General features: G+C 43.5%; 1 protein-coding gene across 3 annotated transcripts in view; it reads right to left on the reverse strand.

The window, feature by feature from the left end:
- PHACTR2 (phosphatase and actin regulator 2) overlaps nt 1-14,710 on the reverse strand; it is a 327,486-nt gene that overhangs the window by 48,078 nt on the left and 264,698 nt on the right. For all 3 annotated transcript variants that reach the window (XM_082249936.1, XM_082249935.1, XM_082249937.1), the window contains one exon: nt 12,962-13,448. In XM_082249936.1, the coding sequence (XP_082106062.1) occupies nt 12,962-13,448 (487 nt within the window). The remainder of the gene's footprint in view (nt 1-12,961; nt 13,449-14,710) is intronic.

A 14,710-nucleotide genomic window follows, 5' to 3' on the forward strand; every position in this document is an offset into this window, starting at 1 on the left:
CGATCGCCAGATCGAGTGCAGTAATTCTTGCAGTAGACCTCCTCTGTAAGTCTAAAGTGGTAACCTGTAGAGACTTTTAAAGGTTTTTAAAAATGTACGTACGTTTTTGCCGCTGCGCAGGTGTGCGCAATTTTTAAAGCATGTCATGTCAGGTGTCTATGAACTCGGCATAAGATCATCTTTTAAATTTTACCAAACAAATTGGAATTATATAGTGTATTTGTGCAATAAATTTAAAAAAAATGTATTTTTTTCGCAAAAATTGCGTTTGGAAAATCTGTGCGCAAATACCGTGTGACAAAAAAAATTGCAACATCCACCATTTTATTCTATAGGGCCTCTGCTTTAAAGAAATATATAATGTTTGGGGGTTCAAAGTAATTTTCTAGTAAAAAAAAAATATTTTTTCATGTAAACAAAAAGGCACAGAAAAGGCTTGGTTTTCAAGTGGTTAGAAGAGTGGGTGATGTGTGGCTAAGATTGAGCGTAAAATGCCGGGACTGTTCAAACACCCCCCAAATGACCCCTTTTTGAAAAGTAGACACCCAAAGCTATTTGCTGAGAGGCATGGTGAGTCCATGGAATATTTTATATTTTGCTACAAGTGTCGGGAAAATTATTATTTCTTTTTTTTTTGTTGTTTTTTTACAGAAAGTTGTCACTAAATGATATATTGCTCACACATGCCATGTGTATATGTGAAATGACACCCCAAAATACATTCTGCTGCTTATCCTGAGTACAGGGATACCCCATGTGTGAAACTTTTTTGCAGTCTAGCCGAGTACAGGTCCCCGAAAACCAGTCCCCACTTTCAGGCTTTCCAAAGGCGTAAATTGTTGATTTCACTCCTGACTACCTATCACAGTTTCGGAGGCCCTAAAATTCCAAGATAGCACAAAACCCCCCCAAATGACCCCATTTTGGAAAGTAGACACCCCAAGCTGTTTGCTGAGAGGCATGGTGAGTCCATGGAATATTTTATATTTTGCCACAAGTTCCGGGAAATATATATATATATATATTTTTTTTTTTTTTTACAAAAAGCTGTCAGTAAATGATATATTGCTCACACATGCCATGGGTATATGTGAAATGACACCCCAATATACATTCTGCTGCTTCTCCTGAGTACAGGGATACCCCATGTGTGAGACTTTTTTGCAGTCTAGCCGAGTACAGGACCCCGAAATCCAACCTCCACTTTCAGGCTTTCCAAGGGCGTAAATTGTTGATTTCACTCCTGACTACCTATCACAGTTTCGGAGGCCCTAAAATTCTAAGATAGCACAAAACCCCCCCAAATGACCCCATTTTGGAAAGTAGACACCCCAAGCTGTTTGCTGAGAGGCATGGTGAGTCCATGGAATATTTTATATTTTACCACAAGTTCCGGGAAATATATATATATATATTTTTTTTTTTTTTACACAAAGCTGTCAGTAAATGATATATTGCTCACACATGCCACGGGTATATGTGAAATGACACCCCAAAATACATTCTGCTGCTTCTCCTGAGTACAGGGATACCCCATGTGTGAGACTTTTTTGCAGTCTAGCCGAGTACAGGACCCCGAAATCCAACCTCCACTTTCAGGCTTTCCAAGGGCGTAAATTGTTGATTTCACTCCTGACTACCTATCACAGTTTCGGAGGCCCTAAAATTCTAAGATAGCACAAAACCCCCCCAAATGACCCCATTTTGGAAAGTAGACACCCCAAGCTGTTTGCTGAGAGGCATGGTGAGTCCATGGAATATTTTATATTTTACCACAAGTTCCGGGAAATATATATATATATATATTTTTTTTTTTTTTTTACACAAAGCTGTCAGTAAATGATATATTGCTCACACATGCCACGGGTATATGTGAAATGACACCCCAATATACATTCTGCTGCTTCTCCTGAGTACAGGGATACCCCATGTGTGAGACTTTTTTGCAGTCTAGCCGAGTACAGGACCCCGAAAACCAACCTCCACTTTCAGGCTTTCCAAGGGCGTAAATTGTTGATTTCACTCCTGACTACCTATCACAGTTTCGGAGGCCCTAAAATTCCAAGATAGCACAAAACCCCCCCAAATGACCCCATTTTGGAAAGTAGACACCCTGAGCTATTTGCAGAGAGGCATGTTGAGTGTTTTGCAGATCTCACTTTTTGTCACAAAGTTTTGGAAATTGAAAAAAGAGGAAAAAAAATGCATTTTCCTGTTTTTTCTTCATTTTCCAAAAAAAATGAGAGCTGCAAAATACTCACCATGCCTCTCAGCAAATAGATTGGAGTGTCTACTTTGCAAAATGGGGTCATTTGGGGGGGTTTTGTGCCATCTTGGCCTTTTATGGACTTCAAAAGTGTGATAGGTAGTAAGGAGTGAGATCAACAATTTACGCCCTTAGAAAGCCAGAAGGTGCAGATTGGTTTTCCGGGTCCTGTACGCGGCTAGACTGCAAAAAAGTCTTACACATGGGGTATCCTTGTACTCAGGAGAAGCAGCAGAATGTATTTTGGGGTGTCATTTCACATATACCCATGGCATGTGTGAGCAATATATCATTTACTGACAACTTTGTGTAAAAAAAAAAAAAAATATATATATATATATATATATATATATATTTCCCGGAACTTGTGGCAAAATATAAAATATTCCATGGACTCACCATGCCTCTCAGCAAATAGCTTGGGGTGTCTACTTTGCAAAATGGGGTCATTTGGGGGGGTTTTGTGCTATTTTGGAATTTTAGGGCCTCCGAAACTGCGACAGGTAGTGCAGAGGTGACATGAACAATTTACGCCATTAGAAAACCTGAGAGTGTTGATTGGTTTTCGCGGTCCTGTACACAGCTAGGCTCCCAAAAAGTCTCACACATGGGGCATCCCCATACTCAGGAGAAGTGGCAGAATGTATTTTGGGGTGTCATTCCACATATACCCATGTCATGTGTGAGAAATTTATCTTTTAGTGACAACGTTGTGTAAAAAAAAAAAATTAAAAAAAAAAATTGTAATTTTCCCGAAACTTGTGGCAAAATATAAAATATTCCATGGACTCACCATGCCTCTCAGCAAACAGCTTGGGGTGTCTACTTTCCAAAATGGGGTCATTTGGGGGGGTTTTGTGGTATCTTGACATTTCAGGGCCTCCAAAACCGTTATAGGTAGTGAGAAAATGCAATGAAAAATGTACGCCCTTTGAAATTCTGATGGTGGTGATTTGTTTTCCGGCTCCCGTACACAGCTACGCTCCCAAAAAGTCTCACATATGTGGTATCCCTGTACTCAGGAGAAGCAGCAGAATATATTTTGGGGTGTAATTACACATATACCCATGGCATGTGTGAGCAATATATCATTTCAATGACAACTTTGTGTAAAAAAAAAAAAAAAAAAATTATTTTTGTCATTTTTCAAACACCTGTGACAAAAAAATAAAATATTCAATGAGCTCAACATGCCCCTCAGAACATTCCTTAGGATGTCTACTTTCCAAAAAGTGGTAGTTTGGGGGGGTTTTGTACTGCCCCGCCATTTTAGCACTTCATGAAATGAGATTGGCAGTCAGAAATTAAAGCTTCGTAAATTTCAGTATTTACACCATAGTTTGTAGACGCTATAACTTTTGCGCAAACCAATAAAAATACGCTCATTGATTTTTTTTTTGTCAAAGACATGTAGCTAAATATATTTTGGCCAAAAAAAATGACATAAATTGAGTATATTGGATATTTTTTAAAAGACAAAGTTGAAAATGTCATTTTTTTGCAAAATTTTCGCTCTTTTTTTATTAATATCGCAAAAAATAAAAAGCGCAGAGGTGATCAAATACCACCAAAAGAAAGCTCTGTTTGTGGGAAAAAAAGGACGTAAATTTCGTTTAGGTACTGCATTGCATGACCGCGCAATTATCAGTTAAAGTCACGAAGTGCCAAGTTGAAAAAAGGGGTCTGGACCTTTAGCAGCCAAATCCTCCGGGGCTTAAGTGGTTAAGTACCTCTAAAAAAAAAAACATATATTTAAAAAGTGTGAGCGAACACTGTTACTATTGAATTAAACCTAATTGAATTTGTATTGTTTTAGGTATTTTCTTGTTTTGAAATGACACTGACTCTTTCTTTATCCTTGGGGGGGTGCAGTTTGCCATCTTCGTCCTGGACACTGGATGACCTTGTCTCGGCACTGTGCTGGACTAAGCAAAATACGCCCATATAGTACAATGGAGGACAAAAGGTACATCTGCACATATAAGATTAGGATGGGTCCATAAGATGCCATTAGTGCCAAATTTTTTAAAATTTTGAAATAATGTTGAGCTGAGAAGTCAAATATTCCATGTTGTAGACACTGTTTGCAAAGATCTGCTGAAGAAGGTGGGATTTGTGGTTTCCTTTTCAAATCTATGTGGTTTATCAACTTGGTAGAGAGTTTGGCTGTATTCGACACTGGCAGCCCCAGGAGGTAGTGAACTGGATCTAAAGAAACTGGAGGGTCAAATAATGATTCTAAAAGGATTTTAGTGCTTTCCCAGAAAGAGTGTATCTTGGGGTAATCCCAGTAGATGTGGTATAGCGTACCCACAAAGGCATTACATCTCCAACAGGGTTGGGTTCAAATCCCAATCACGACACTACCTGCCTGGAGTTTGCATGTTCTCCCTGTGGGTTTCCTCCGGTTACTCTGGTTTCCTCCCACACTCCAAAAACATGCTGGTAGGTTAATTGGATTGATCTGGTCTAAATTGGTCTTTGTATGTATGATTGTGAGTTAGGGACCTTACAATGTAAGCTCCTTGAGGGCAGGAACTGATGTGAATGTGCAATATACAGTGCCTTGCAAAAGTATTCACTTTTTACCTATTTTGTTACGTTACAGCCTTAAGTTTAATGTTTTGTTAATCTGAATTGAATGTGATGGATCAGAACACAATAGTCTAAGTTGGTGAAGTGAAATGAGAAAAATATATACATAAAACTATTTTTTAGAAATAGAAAACAGAAAATTGGCATGTGCGTATGTATTCACCCCCTTTGTTATGAAGCCCATAAAAAGCTCTGGTGCAAACAATTACCTTCATAATCACATAATTTGTGAAATGATGTCCACCTGTGTGCAATCTAAGTGTCACAAGATCTATCATTACATATTCACACCTTTTTTGAAAGGCCCCAGAGGCTGCAACACCTTGCAAGAGGCACCACTAGCCAAACACTGCCATTAAGACCAAGGAACTCCAAACAAGTAAGGGACAATGTTGTTGAGAAGAACAAGTCAGGGTTAGGTTATAAAAATAAAAATATCCAAATCTTTGATGATCCCCAGGAGCATCATCAAATCTATCATAACCAAATGGGAAGAACATGGCACAACAGCAAACCTGCCAAGAGACAGCCACCAACCAAAACTCACGGACCGGGCAAGGAGGGAATTAATCAGAGGCAGCGCAGAGACCTAAGGTAACTCTGGAGGAGCTGCAGAGTTCCACAGCAGATACTGGAGTACCTGTACATAGGACGACAATAAGCTGTACGCCCCATAGAGTTGGGCTTTATGGCAGAGTGGCCAGAAGAAAGCCATTACTTTCAGCAAAAAAACAAAATGGCACGTTTTGAGTTTGCGAAAAGGCATGTAGGAGGCTCCCAAAATGTATGGAGGAAGGTGCTCTGGTCTGATGAGACTAAAATTGAACTTTTCGGCCATCAATGAAAATGCTATGTCTGGCGCAAACCCAACACATCACATCACCCAAAAAACACCATCCCCACAGTGAAACATGGTGGTGGCAGCATTATGCTGTGGGGATGTTTTTCAGTAGCCGGGACTGGGAAACTGGTCAGAGTTGAGGGAAAGATGCACGGTGCTAAATACAGGGATATTCTTGAGCAAAATCTGTACCACTCTGTGCGTGATTTGAGGCCAGGACATAGGTTCACATTCCAGCAGGACAATGACCCCAAACACACTGCTAAAGCAACACTTGATAGTTTAAGAGGAAACGTGTAAATGTGTTGGAATGGCCTAGTCAAAGCCCAGATCTCAATCCAAAAGAAAATCTGTGGTCAGACTTAAAGATTGCTGTTTACAAGTGCAAACCATCCAACTTGAAGGAGCTGGAGCAGTTTTGCAAGGAGGAATGGGCAAAAATCCCAGTGGTAAGATGTGGCAAGCTCATAGAGACTTATCCAAAGCAACTTGGAGCTGTGATTGCCGCAAAAGGTGGCTCTACAAAGTATTGACTTTAGGGGGTGAATAGTTATGCACATTGACTTTTTCTGTTAGATTGTATTATTAGCGTTTTTATGAGGTAGAGGCTCTTAAACGGGGGTTTTTAAATCTTCTGCTGTTGGAGTAGAATCTTCCCTCCTGTGACATTTTTAAGGAATTTGTAAAGTTCCTTGCCAAAAAGATAATCTCCTTCAAACTGCATAAGTGTGAGGCATCTTGCAAGCAGCTTTACCAGTCAAAAAGACTGAGGACTCTCAGGGTAGAAGTATAGGGCAGGTCATAGGGCACTAAGTCTTCCCTTCCGCAGAAACCTAATGACCAAATCTGCTACAAGGTGAGGAATTCCAAGCATTTTAAGGGAACAACAAAAATGGTATATTAAGGCTAGGTTCACACCATTGTGGTTACCCTTTGGCCAGGCTCACGTGGCCACAGCAGCCCATTCATTTGAATGGGCTCAATTTGCAACAAATAGATAAGCATTAATTATAACGGTTCAGTGCATTCTTAAGAGTTGTGCGTCTGTATCCTAGAAAAACTTCAACGATAATGATACCATGAAGAACATAATATTCTGAAGCTTGTCCAAGGGAAGAAAGATCCTCCCCAGAGCAGAGTTGAGTATCAGCCCCAGATAGGTGACCCGCACAGACGGAGTCAGGGCAGATTTGGTGACATTGATCATTCACCCAAAGTCCTGAAGGGTCCAAATTGTGATGGAGATGTTTTCCAGCAGATTCGAATGGGAAACTGCCTGCAACAAGAGATCGTCCAGATACCCCACAATGGAGATACCATGTCGATGCAACAAGGCCAGCATAGGGGCTAAGACCTTGGTAAAAACTCTGGGAGCTGAGGCGAGACCAAAGGGTAACGACACGAATTGAAAGTGCTCCTCTGCCACCGCGAAGTGGAGGAATCGGTGATGTCCCTCGAATATAGGGGCGTGGAGATATGCATCTTCAAGATCGATGGAAGCCAGAAAATCCCCCTGATTCAAAGATGCCACCACCGACCGAATGGACTCCATTAGGAATTTCTGCACCCACACAAAGCAGTTCAGAGCCTTGAGGTCCAGGATTGGACACACCTTGCTCTCCTTTCTGGGCACAGTGAACAGGTTTGAATGGAAACCTTGAGAGCGTTCCTGTTGGGGAACTGGCACAATCACCCCTTGAGCCAGGAGATCTTGCACAGCCTCCTGCAGATCCTTTAAACGCTCCGGAGACAGGTGAAGATTTGACTGAAAAAAACTGTCCACTGGCCGGGATCAGAATTCGATCTTGTACCCAGAACAAACCAGTTTGGAACAAACCAGTTTGCAAACCCATTCATCCTGAATGAAGGAAGTTCAGGGTTCCTGAAAGAAGCGCAGACGTCCCCCCACCCCTAAGACGGAAGAAGGCGCCTCTTCATGTTGAAGAGGACTTGTCTGCAGCACTGGACTGACCGGCTGTGGACTTGCCCCAGGGTTTCTTAGCACCTCCAGAAGTTCTGAATGGCTTACCTTTTTCTTGCGCCCCGAGGGCACAAAAAAAAAAAAAAACGTTCATGAGCAGAAAAAGGAGGGACCCCGTTTAATACGGGGTGTCTTACCCCTCGAAGGTTGAGGAAGAAGAGTACTCTTCCCCCCAGTCAGGCCCTTCATCAACTCATCCAATAAATCGTCAAACAACCTGTCTCCCAGAAAGGGGAGATCGACTAAGGCTTTTTTAGAAGCTTTGTCAGCTGACCAGCTCTTCAACCAGACCATGCGTCTTAAAACAATGCCCACGGCCGAGACTCTGGCCACCAGGGGAGCCGCATCCAAAAACTCATCACACAGGAACACCAGAGCCTGGATCACCTGGTCCAACAGTTCCAGCTGTTCCGGAGGAACAGTCTTGGGGTCCAAAGACTTCTGCAAACCCCTAATCCATTCTGTCACCGTCTGTGAGACTAGCACAGACACAAAAAATGGTTTCTAAATGGAACCCGCCAGAATGTGAAGATGGCGGGAAAGTGATTCCACCCGCCTGTCCACTGGATCAATAAAAATTGGGGAATCCTTCACAGGCACAAGAGTAGATTTGTTTAATCTGGAAACAGGATGGTCCACTTTAGGTGGCACCGTCCAACAGTTGGAAACCTTTTTTAGCAAAAGGATACCGGCGTTTAAAGCGTATTGGCACCACTAACACCTGCTTAACGTGCCGCCATTGGTCATTCACAATATCGTAAAAGTGTCAGGACAAGGGAAAACCCTGTCAGCTTTTGGAGACTTCTGGGAGCCAAAAGCCACTTGCGTCCCTGCCGGCGTGGGCTCATCAGCCAATCTTAAAGTATCCCACACCTAAATAATCAGGGCTTCCAGCAAAGCGTGTTTCCGCTCTGCAGCTGAAGAAGACAGGTCCTCTTCACCATCTGACTGCGAGGACAGTGACCCCTCAGGAAGGGAAGCATCTGGGGCAACCACATCAGTCTCTGAATCAGAGGACACCTCCACAGATGGAGAAGGCAGCGGCCGTTTACAGCCATCAACCTATTTCATGACTAAATCAACTTTAGTCGTCAGGCTTTCCAGGGCAGCTGGAATCGCGGCCAGCAACTGCGATCCGGACTGTCCAGGAGTCGCACAGAGTGGATCTGAAGGTGAAATTCCAGTTTGGGACTCCACAGTGCAATTTGCAGCTTCAAGAACGCTGATCGCGGTACCCACCACCGATCGCAGCGGTCTGCAGGGAGCCCCTTTAAACCAAACTGATAGCATAAAGTGCAAGGATATGCCCGCAGGGACCCTCAATACTTTACCACCTCAGTCACACAGCCTCCTGAATCTTCCACAGAATGGAGAGAGAAGCAGGAAGTGACCTTGGCTCAGCAGCAGTAAGTTACCACACAGGAAATGATGTCGCCTGATAGGCATACACTGCCAAGTATAGCACCAGGGCAACACAAAGATGGATGCCCATACAAAACAATAGGAAGCTGCAGGGAAAATGGCTGCCACATACAAGTCTATGGGGAAAAAATTCCATTGTCCACCTAACCGCCCACAATGCAGCTAGGGACCGACACATGAAGGCCTCAGGAACCACAACAGAGACCAGCAAGCCCAAGGTACCATGTCACCACCCCCCTCCCCCGAGCACTCCAGACACACAGCCCCCACAGGGACAGGGAGAGGAAAGGACACACAGACCGGGCAGACCAGGGGGATCTCTAGGGAGACACAATCCCATTGTCCCCAGGGGAGGCCCCACATCCCCCCCAAGGCCAGCAGGGGCGAGGGGGGCACAGTTACTCACCATACCATGGACCGGGTGGGCTCCGCTCCAGGCAGACTGCCTCCCACCTAAAGCGGGGGTGCTGCCAGCCAAGTGGTATGCTGCGACTCAGGGCGTTCCAGGTCATTGCGTCCCAGAAAGGCATCCACTCGCAGGCTAGTCCCCCTCTGGACAAGGGGGCATCGTCGTGGCTAGGTCTAGGTCGGAACTATAACCTGCTCACGCTCATAGGCCAGACTGAGGGTGGGGGGGCCATAAGGATCTAGATTATCCAGTACGAAGTCCCAGCCGGCATCGTTGCTTGTAGATCACCAGGAAATTCTTCCCTGAACACTAGCTAGCAAGTAAGTAAAGAGAAATAAAAGAAAATATTCTGAAAAGAATAAAAAAAAAAAACTGAGACCGGAGTACCAGCAGGAAACCTAGGTCTACTCCTTCTCTAGGCAGAAATCTAACTGATGTGCTGGGTTGTGCAGTGGGGGTTTATGCCTGGAGGGACAGCCCCCTGGACGTGTGTATTAAAATTTTCCTGCCTAGACTACTCTAGCATAAACCCACTCAGCTCATGGAGATGAGGCTGCGTCTGTCGATGGACGATAGAGAAATGTAAAATTTGTTCCCATTCCTCATCCGTGAGGTGGATTTCCAGTTCTTGTTCCCATGTGTGTTGTGTTTTGATGGATGAAGGCATTATATTTGGGAAAAGCATTGAGTAGATGTCTGAGATCCGGTGTCTTTGGGGTTCTTTTTTGCCGCATATTAATTGAAAGGGTATGCACTTACGGGCGAAGCTGGGGCTATTCTTTGGGGAATTTAGGAAATGTTGTATCTGAAAATAAGTCCAGAAAGGGAAGGAATGGGACGGTGTGTTGGAGTGAAGGGCAGGGAGGGATAGGAACTTCCCCTTCTCAAAAAAAAAAGCGTTTGACTTTGACGTTACCATCTGGCCAGAGATCGGTCAGGTAAGTGTCTGTAAGCCCTAGGGCGAAGTCTGGGCCGTAGGGTTCGATATTGAGTTGGCCAACACTTTGCAGCTATAACAGCCTTAACTCTTCTGGGAAGGCTGTCCACAAGGTTGGTGTGTCTATGGGAATGTTTTACCATTCTTCCAGAAGCGTATTTGTGAGGTCAGGCACTGATGTGGACGAGAAGGCCTGGCACGCAGTATCCGCTCTAATTTATCTCAAAGGTTAACAGAAGATAGACTTAGAACTATACTAGAGAAACTTAACATAAATAAATCACCGGGACCGGATGGCTTGCACCCGAGTGTTCTTAAAGAGTTCAGCCAGGTGATTGCTAGACCATTATTCATGATTTTTTAACAAAAGTTTACAGACGGGTATGGTGCCAGCTGATTGGAAAAAGCCAACGTGGTACCAATATTTAAAAAAGGGCCGAGATATATCCCGGATAACTATAGGCCGGTCAGCCTAACATCAGTAGTCTGCAAGATTTTGGAGGGTATGTTAAGGGACCACATACAAGACTTTAGTAATGAAAATGGTATTAGTAGTAATCAGCATAGATTCATAACAATCGTTCTTGCCAAACCAATCTATTAACCTTCTATGATGAAGTGAGCTGCCACCTAGATAAAGGTAAGCCTGTGGATGTGGTGTATCTGGACTTTGCAAAGGTCTTTAACACAGTTCCCCACAAACGCTTACTGTTCAAACTAAGGAAGGTAGGTATGGACCATAAGGTGAGTACCTGGATAGAGAACTGGCTCCAGGGGAGAGTGCAAAGGGTGGTGATTAATGGGGAGTACTCTGATTGGGCAGGTGTGGAAAGTGGGGTCCCCCAGGGTTCTGTCCTGGGACCAATCCTGTTTAATTTATTCATAAATGATCTAGAGGAGGGGATATCTAGTACAATCTCAGTACTTGCGGATGATACTAAACTAAGCATGCCAATATCTTCTACGCAGGATGTGGAAACCTTACAAGCGGACCTGAACAAAATAATGGGGTGGGCAACTACATGGCAGATGAGGTTTAATGTTGAAAAATGTAAAGTAATGCACTTGGGGGCCAGAAACCAAGCTACTCACTAGGGGGGGGGGGGACCTCGGGGTGAATCTAAGATGGAAAAGGACCTGGGGGTACTGGTAGACAACAGGCTTGGCAGTGGCATGCAATGCCAAGCCGCTGCAAGCAAAGCCAACAGAATACTGGGATGTATAAAAAAGGGGATTCACTCCAGAAATAAAGAGATTATTCTCCCTCTCTACAAGACTCTGGTCCGGCCACATCTGGAGTATGCTGTCCAGTTCTGGGCACCGGTCCTCAGGAAGGATGTGCTGGAACTGGAAAGAGCCCAGAGAAGGGCAACAAAAATAATTAGGGGAATGGAGGACATCAGTATGAGGAAAGACTACAAGCACTGAACTTATTCTCTCTGGAGAAGAGACGATTGATATCAATGTACAAATACTGTACTGGCGACCCTAGCATAAGGAAAAAACTATTCAGAGAAAGGGAATACAATAAGACACGTGGCCACTCACTAAAACTAGAGGAAAGGCGGTTTAACCTTAAAGTACGTAGGGGGTTCTTTACTGTCAGAGTAGTAAGGATGTGGAATTCTCTTCCGCAAACAGTCGTATCAGCAAGGAGCATCGATAGTTTCAAAAAACTATTAGATGGGCACCTTAAAGACCACAACATACAGGGGTATACAATGTACGGTTAACAGCAAACACACACACATCATAGGTTGAACTGGATGGACTGATGTCTTTTTTCAACCTCACTAACTATGTTACCATGTAGGTGTTCTATCTGATTGGGGTCAGCATTCTTTGCAGGCCAGTCAAGTTCTTCCACCCCAAACTCGCTTATCCATGTCTTTATGGACCTTGCTTTGTGCACTGGTTCAAATCATTTGGTGGAAGGGGGGATTATGGTTTGGGGTTGTTTTTCAGGGTTTGGGCTTGGCCCCTTAGTTCCAGTGAAGGGAGATGAGGCGTCAGCATACCAAAGACATTTTGGACAATTTATGCTCCCAACTTTGTGGGAACAGTTTGGGGGTAACCCCTTTCTGTTCCAACATGACTGTGCACCAGTGCACAAAGCAAGGTCCATAAAGACATGGATGAGGGAGTTTGGGTTGGAGAAACTTGACTGGCTGGCACAGGGTCCTGACCTCAACTGGATAGAACACCTTTGGGATGAATAAGGGGAAAGACTGCAAGCCAGGCCTTCTCATCCAAATAAATGCCTGACCTCACAAATGCACTTCTGGAAAAGACACACTCCTAAACCTTGTGGACAGCCATCCCAGAAGAGTTGCAGCTGTTATTACTGCAAAGGGTGGGCCAACTCAATATTGAACCCTACAGGCTAAGACTGGGGTGCCATAAAGTTCATGTACGTGTAAAGGCAGGCGTCAAAATACCTTTGGTAATATAGTGTACATCCCTATATAGCTGCAAATTTTTCTACGGTTGAACACCATATTTTGACTTACCTTTCAGTATTTTCTTCATTTACACCAATTATTTCCACACTAGTTTTACTGTCGCATCTGTTTTCTGGTAACTGCACACTTTCACTAACAGTGGCAGAGTCATTATGACTTTCCTCTTGTGTTGCATCAGATATATTGCACTGAGTCTTTAAATTATGCTTTACAGAAGGAGAAGTGGACTGTGGCTTCTGCTGTTGTTCAGCAGGAGAGTTTTCTGTGGGACTGGTCTCTTGTGTTTCAGAGTCCACCTGCTGAGTAGCTAGCTCAGTCCTGTCCCGTTTCTTTAGGCCTGTAGAACTAGAAAGTGCCAACATAGGCTGATCCACAGATAAAGATTTGCTGTGTAATTTTTTGGCTCTTGGAGTGGTTGAGATCCCAGCTTTGCTGGATAACTGCTCTTTTGAAGCTTTTGGCCTGGAAGAAGTCGATGCCAGTGTGGAAGATGATGTCTTAGTGGCAGCTGTTTTTCTGGTACTTGAAGAAGCATCTGAAAGGAAAATAAATGATCAGCACATGCATGCAAAACTACCTGCGATTCAAATGCTGCTTAAAACTAAATACATATTCATTCAGGCAAGCCCAGCTTGTCTAGCTATATTAACTGGCACGTTGTGGTTATATGCATCATCAGTCACCAGACTCGTCTTGCATAGTTCACACGGGCATTGGTAGCAGGTGTTTAAAGTGCATTTTTTGCCACACCCCGAATGCTTTGCAAGCCTACAATGGATAATATGGACAGGGCTTTTCATATTTATTAAAAAATTTGTGTTGCTGTGCGGCAAAAACAATGCTACATTGAGGCACTGAAGCTCATCAACTTCTATTCAAGTCTATGGTAGCACGCCATAAACGTGCTTGAAGAGTTAACGGCAAATTGTCTTTATACTATAACAGAGATTTCCTCTACTCCTAATGAAAGGTCTTCAGCTAATTTTATACCTACTTTGTAGCTTATGGTACTGATATGATCTCTGATGCCTTTTAACAAGGGTGGAAATTTTGCACACTTGTTTATTAGGGGAAAATTTTCTGCATTTACACTGTATGTGTATTACGTCTTTTGTTAAAACTTTAATAAATTTAAGTAAAAGAGCACGTTTGACAAGAGTTTATAAAAACTTAGTGAGCTGGGAAAAAAAACACTTCCCCCTTAAATAAACAAAATCACTTGGAGGGCATCAGGGGTGTGATGTTTAACGTGAGTTCGTTCAGGCTAGTGTCAATGTTAGAATTTATTGCAAGTGTGAACTTGGCCTTACAGGGAACTGCTTTCCTGCTGTCTACAATGAGTCATCAGCTGACTTACAGAATGTATTCTTCCTTGTCAAACAATTGCTTATCTATATGACATCCAATATGTTGAATCATACACCGCTGATCACTCAGTTCTCCCTCTCTGCTTTGAGCAGAGAGCCGGGACTGTCAGTCACTAGTTCTTTGCTCTCCCCCTCCAGAGCCCGATGTCAGCTGAGAAGGGGTCACAGGATTGCAGAATGAACTGCACTCCTGTCACCTACAGAAGTATAGCCAAAACAGCTTTGGCTATACTCCTTTAAATTTAAAAGTAGGAAATTCCATTTGCTGAGAATGTAATGTTAAAAATGTGTTTGCTAGCTATAATGTATGCACACCTGACTGGAACCTGCTTTAACCACTTGCCGTCTGAGTACGGTAATACTACTGCGGCAAAGTGGCTCGTTATCGTCTGACGACGTAGTATTAACGTCGTCAGACACTCCCCCTTCT

The sequence above is a fragment of the Pelophylax lessonae genome (assembly GCF_965119305.1).
Source record: "Pelophylax lessonae genome assembly, chromosome: 3".
In the NCBI taxonomy this organism is placed as follows: Eukaryota; Metazoa; Chordata; class Amphibia; order Anura; family Ranidae; genus Pelophylax; species Pelophylax lessonae.